Source organism: Micropterus salmoides, unplaced genomic scaffold (assembly GCF_014851395.1).
Source record: "Micropterus salmoides isolate LMB-PRFRI ecotype aquatic unplaced genomic scaffold, ASM1485139v1 Ms_hic_scaffold_4, whole genome shotgun sequence".
Classification (NCBI taxonomy): Eukaryota; Metazoa; Chordata; class Actinopteri; order Centrarchiformes; family Centrarchidae; genus Micropterus; species Micropterus salmoides.
In genome coordinates this window covers 16,507,302-16,513,301 of record NW_024043372.1, presented here as the reverse complement: position 1 = coordinate 16,513,301, position 6,000 = coordinate 16,507,302, and the positions used below count along the sequence as shown (strand labels likewise).

Sequence of the window (6,000 nt, the reverse complement as noted above, 5' to 3'; positions counted from 1 at the left end):
ATATCTTTGGTGATAAAGCACACACACACACACACACACACACACACACACACACACACACACACACACACACACACACACACACACATACATTTTGACCAGAAGCATCTTTGGCGCACGGTATGCATGAATGCTACAAGCTTAGTCACACCTCATGCACCACTGTCTTATCTTGTCATACCAAGGCTTTGTCAGATTACTCACAGTACATCTGAGACACTTTTCACGTTGACTACACTGCACTCAAAAAGAGGAATTAAAAAGCTGATGTATGTGTCTTGAGTCTTGACCCTTTTGCCACGCTTCAACAGACAGCCCACGTGAGTGACACATTATTGTTCTGGGGGTGTACATGTAACACATGTAAATTATTACGAGAAATGGGAGATATTTTAGCATTAAATGAAATAAAGCAGCTCCGAGTGATTATTACACAAACAGTGAGAAAGTTTTATTTGCTCCCTAAAAGGAAAAAACCCAAAGACTGACTTCATCTTTTGCCCCTTATAACTTCCACTACACAAATAAAGAAATGACTGTCCCCTAGTCAGGCATACAGTTAAAAAGGTGCAGTCCACTGCTTTTTGTTTTAAAAAAATAAATAAACAACCACCTTCCGGTTCTTCTTCTTTTAACAGCTTGCTCTAAACTACTTTATAGATTGCCTATTTGTTAAAGCCACTGAGCACCATAATTAACCTGAAGAGTTGAGCTGGTTGTACCTTGTGATTTCACAGCATGAATAATAAACTTTTATTTATACATTTTCAAGTCCTCACTGGCTTTGGGACAAAGTAATAGCTGCATGTGTGTATTTTCATTTACAAGTTATTGTTCATCTCTTAAAATAGAGGTAAAGATGTTCATCAAATAATACCACAGGATACTGTTGAGGGAAAGTTACTTTGGCTTATTAAGAAGAATAAATATACTAACTAAGCATCAAGCGATTCTGATTGATATGGCTGCGTGTGTAACTTTTAACACTGATGGCATGTTAAAGTAACAGTGGATGTCTTTCCATCCTGCAATCGATCATACAAACATTTCCTTTGGGACCTGCTTTCTAAATTCACTCATTGGTAGAAAATACAAAAGCCTCTGCTTTATGGGTTGTGCAATAGTCAGCAGCAGCAAGCATATAAGTGAGATTTCTGCAGTGTCACATCTGTATATGTGACATGACCTCAGATGAGTCAACCCAAATATTTTAGCTGTCCTGGCAAACAAACAAACAAACAAACAAAAACAAAAAACAATAAAAAAATCTAAACATAACAAATCAAACACTGTAGGTACATCAAGTCTATGTTGCATAATAAAATACTGTCATTTGCATTGTCACATATATTTTGTTTGTATGGCTTCATCCACTTTAAGGCCATTTAACTTTGGCAGTTCTGTGCATTTTTTCATGTTGTAAAATGAGTACAAAAATCAGTGGAGCTGTTATGAGAGAAAAAGGTTATCAAAAGTCTTATTATATATATATAGCATATGCATTGTATTGCCTTGTTAAAGTCACCTAAAGTTTTTTATTCTGGGTAAATCTGTATCCAGACTCGGTTCACATTTGTCCAAGTCTCCATTCATCTCCTTAGTATCTCTGTCCCAGAATTGTCTCTCAGAATTGTGAATGTGGTTTCCCACATTGTAAATATTTCTCTCATTTTGTTCTCCATTCTCCCCTGTAGGTAATTCTCGGATGGGGCTACCTCCCAGATCCTCTGCTGCCCCTGAGCTCACACGTGCCTCTTCCACATGACCATCACTGACTCCTGCCTCTTCCTCCTTGAGGGCCTCTGCAGCTCCATCCAGACTTGAATCACTGAGGAACGAGTGGGGTGTTTGAGTATCCTCCATGGACAGAGGGGTCCCGTCAGCAAGGTGGCCCCCGAGGTTGTTGCCTGCCCCTGGGGTGAGAGGCATCTCGTCGGGGTCTTGGTCTGGATCCTGGTCTTTGCTGCAGTAAGCGTAGCGGTGGTTCATGTGCTGGGAGTACGAGCCGGAGTGAGAGAAGCGTTTGCCACACTTGTCACATTGGTAGGGTTTCTCTCCGGAGTGCAGCCGGCTGTGCTCAATCAGATGGTGCTTATGCTTGAAGGCCTTGTTGCAGATCTTGCACTCATGAGGACGCTTGCCTGTGGGGAAAACAGCAAAATTATTTCTAATATCGTAAAAAGTACCAGTCTTTTTTTAAATAGAAAGGCTATTTAAGACTGTGGGACCTCTTTAAAGTTATGTAGGTATTTTTATTTGTCATTTTTAAAGATATAGTGACATTTTTGGAAATATGATCTGTAAGGAAAATAAAAAGTTATTTGCCGGTTCTTACACTTTTTGTGATCAACAAGATAGTTTGTGGGAACTAGTGAGCTGTAGAGGTATTGTGTCACCTTTAGAAAAAGAGCCATTCAAGCTTTTTCCCCTTGTTTCCAGTCTTTATGCTAAGCTAAGCTAACAGATAGCTAGCTGTGCAGACATGACAGTTGTATCTTCTCACCTAACTCGCGGTAGTAAATCAAAAAAGCATATTTACCAAAATGTCAAACTATTCCATGAAATATTTTTAACAAATGTTGTAGTAATTTGTAAAGGTGTGGGAAATGGCACATAAGAAGCAAGCAACAGACCTGTGTGCTCATATTTGTGTCGGAGCAGAGAGCTGCTCTTCTGAAAGGTTTTCTCACAAATGTCACAAGCGTAAAGCCCCTCGTCTGTCTTCTTCAGTCTCTTCCTCCCTGGCCCGCCTTCTCCCTCCAGTCCTTCATCTATGAGAGAGAGGTAGTCCAGAGCTCCATGGCTTAACGCGTCACCCTGTGGAGAAAACATGAAAATTTGTATCACTGTAATTATAATTATAATTCTACACATTCTTACAGCAATGCTTTACAATACAATCAGAGATTTTGATTTTGGTTTTGCTGTTTCTGCAGTAAATGTGAGGCTGTTCTTTAGTAATTACACATAATTCTTTAAATGAAGCCTCACTCACCATGAGAGCTTGTCTGTCCCGGTAGATCTTTTTCAGCACCGCCTCTGGGTCTGCTTCCATCATGTAAGCCATAGGAGAGAGAAACCCGGGACTATTAGCTGGCTGGCTAAACGGAATCGCAGTGATGCCATCATGGCCTGAAAGCCCTAAACCAGATTGATTGAACATAGGAAATCCGTTGTATAGGGAGCCTGGAAACACAGGAGCTCCAGCCCCGCTGTAGACCGGGTGGTGGTGAAGGGCTATATGTGAAGTTGAACTCTGTCTCCTGAGTCGCTGCGTCCCAAGCTCTCTCCTCTCTCCTCTGGCTGAGTTACCGTTTACAGTTTTGTTTCTCCCCTCTTGGTCTGAGAACTGCTTGGGCAGGGAGAGGTCCAAAGGTTCGTTCTGTGACCAAGGGCTGTCTGTCTGGTTCTGAGGGGAAGAGAGTTCAGGAGGACAGCTGGTGAGGTCGAGGCATACCGGCGAACCAAATCCAGAAGAGGGAACTCTCCTTCTGGCTCGAGGTGATGACAGCTTCGGGGAGCGGTTGATTGGTTGGCTTGGACTTCCTTTTTCCTGGCAGGGCCAGTACGCACGTGAGGACAGGGCATCATGGTGGGGCCGTGGAGGAGAGTGCATCGCGACCAAAAGCTGTTGTGGAACGGAGTGCCAGCTGGGCTTCTGCGATGGTGATTTGTTTCCGGAGAGGCCGTTGGTGACTTCACTCGGTTTGCTGTGCTCCAGTTGTAGAGCAGATCTGGGGAAGAATAAAGGTGACGTGGGGTGGTCTTTGCCGCGAAGACCCTCAGGCACTTCCACTGCCTCTCGGTTCATCTTACAGAGGTAGCGCTCATGCTGCAGGAGCACCGCTACATTGGGGAAGAGCTGGGAGCACCAGCGACACGTCATCCCAAGCACACCTTTCTCCCCTTCACCTGACCTCACTGTCTCTCTTTTACTGTCGGACGATACCTTTGTGTCAGACCCTCCGCCGTTGTGAATTCCCCTCCTTTCCTCCACTGCAGAACTTCCCCCTCTGTCCATTTCCTCGTCTTTCTTCACCTCCCTGTGAAGCATCTCCTGCAGCATCTGCTCAAACTTCATCCCAGAGTGCAGATAAGGCAGCAGGGTGGTTCCTTTTAGTATATTTGTCCTCAGAGAAAGCTCTGCCGAGGGGTCCCACAGCCGAGCCAGGTCTGAAGCTCGGTGGAAACCTGTGGGGCTGTGGTTGGGGTCCTCCAGTGAAAGCTGGTGAGGATCCTCTGGTATTCGAAGGGGCCTGGTATTATCTTGGATCTGTGAAGCTAAGGGAGAGCCCTTGTCATTACTGTTTCTCCTCCCGCCTGCAGAGGGAGACGTTGGAAATGAGTGGTGGTAGGAGCCTTGGCTATGTCCATTGAATGCACCGCTGGCTCCTCCTGTGTTTCCTCCTCCATTTGCCCCACCACCCAGGCACTTCTTGCTGCTTAAGTGGGAGCTGTAGGAGCCAGAGTGAGAGAAACGTTTCTTGCAGTTGGAACACTCGTAAGGTTTCTCACCTAAAGGATGAGCCACAGGGAGAATATATTAGTCAACAGATGCAGAGAGTAGGTTGAAACTTACTTCAACTTGGGCGGGATCTTTTCACATTTATCATAATTCCCATGTCCTGTCATGAATTATGTTAACTTGTTTTCTGTCAGCACATCAAACAAGGTATAATTTCATACCATATAACTGGCACTGTAAGTACGGGTTAGTGATTCGGTGGAAACAATAGCAAATTGATGGGTTAGTACAACTGTTTTTGATGTTATTTTGTCTCACCGCTATGGATGCGGAGATGCTCTTTGAGGTGGTGTTTGTACTTGAACGCTTTCCCACACTGCAGACATTTGAACTTCCTGGTCTCCATGCCTTGATCCAAAGGGATGGCACTCTAGGATGATAGGACATTGTTAATTAGTTTTGTAATACAACGCATTTAATGTCAGATTTCAGATTGTAAGGAAGTATGAAGAATATATCACTTTTAAGTTAAAAATAAGTAGGCTAACCTTGAAACACTAAATAAGCACACTATGCAATGTAGTTAGAGGTTTCTCCTGCTTTCTGTCAGTATATGTGTTCACTATTAAACTATGATACAACCTTTAACATAGATTTAAAATATTTTATATAAAATTTTGAACAACAGGCAAAATGTTTAAATTGTACGGGAACATACTACATTACATGCATGAATTGCTTGAACATCAATGTATAAATGCTTTGGCCTTTGTAAAACCCTGCAAAAGATTCTTTGTTGAACCAGTAGCAGCTGATAAACTTTTATAAAGCCTCTGTTTTCCTTTCCATTTAGTTAGAATAACATTAGCACATCTGTGTGTATCTCACATTGTCCTGAACCTGGTTGTGATGTGCCAGGTGCCGCTCCATCTGTGCCCTAAGGGTGGCAGTGTATCCACAGAGCGGACAGACCATGTGGCCCCCCTCCCTCTCCTGGCAGTACTTGACGTGGTCCCTCAAAGAAGCTCCTCGCTGATACATCCTGTGGCAGAATGGACAGGCCTGCTGCGTCCTCCCTGCTTCTGGAGTCCGGAAAGAGGCAACATTTTAAATGGACCGCGGACATTCTCACACATTCATTAAAAAAATGCATCCATCCATCCATTTTATATACCGACTGTCCTGTTGAAGGTTGTGGTGGGCTGGAGTCTATCCCAGCAGGTCACAAGTATATCACAGGACCACAACACATATAGCTACTGTAAACTATAACCATAAGAGACACTATAATGTCTTGAAAATTATTATTATTATGTACAAGATTATTGCAGAGGTTGTGTATTGGACATGATGGACAGATTCATACACCACCTGTACAATGCCATGTGTTCATGTAACAATTCTTAAACAAAATAAAAGACATGCACTATTGTGTCCTCAGACTCACAGATCAGATGTATTGTGATATTTAACTCGATGAACTATTAAACTATGACACAACCTTTTACATAAACTTAAAATATTCGTTACAAGTA

The 6,000-nt window shown here is 43.1% G+C and overlaps 1 protein-coding gene across 3 annotated transcripts in view; it reads right to left on the bottom strand.

The window, feature by feature from the left end:
* LOC119885891 (zinc finger E-box-binding homeobox 2-like) overlaps positions 1 to 6,000 on the bottom strand; it is a 28,005-nt gene continuing 22,005 nt past the window's right edge. For 2 of the 3 annotated variants that reach the window (XM_038696205.1, XM_038696207.1), the window contains exons 4-8: positions 5,354 to 5,547; positions 4,784 to 4,895; positions 2,996 to 4,515; positions 2,634 to 2,817; positions 1 to 2,141 (exon numbers count right to left, since the gene is read on the bottom strand). In XM_038696205.1, coding sequence (XP_038552133.1) covers positions 1,522 to 2,141; positions 2,634 to 2,817; positions 2,996 to 4,515; positions 4,784 to 4,895; positions 5,354 to 5,547 — 2,630 coding nt within the window. In that variant the 3' untranslated portion in view covers positions 1 to 1,521. The remainder of the gene's footprint in view (positions 2,142 to 2,633; positions 2,818 to 2,995; positions 4,516 to 4,783; positions 4,896 to 5,353; positions 5,548 to 6,000) is intronic. The other variant, XM_038696206.1, reaches the window with a different exon arrangement.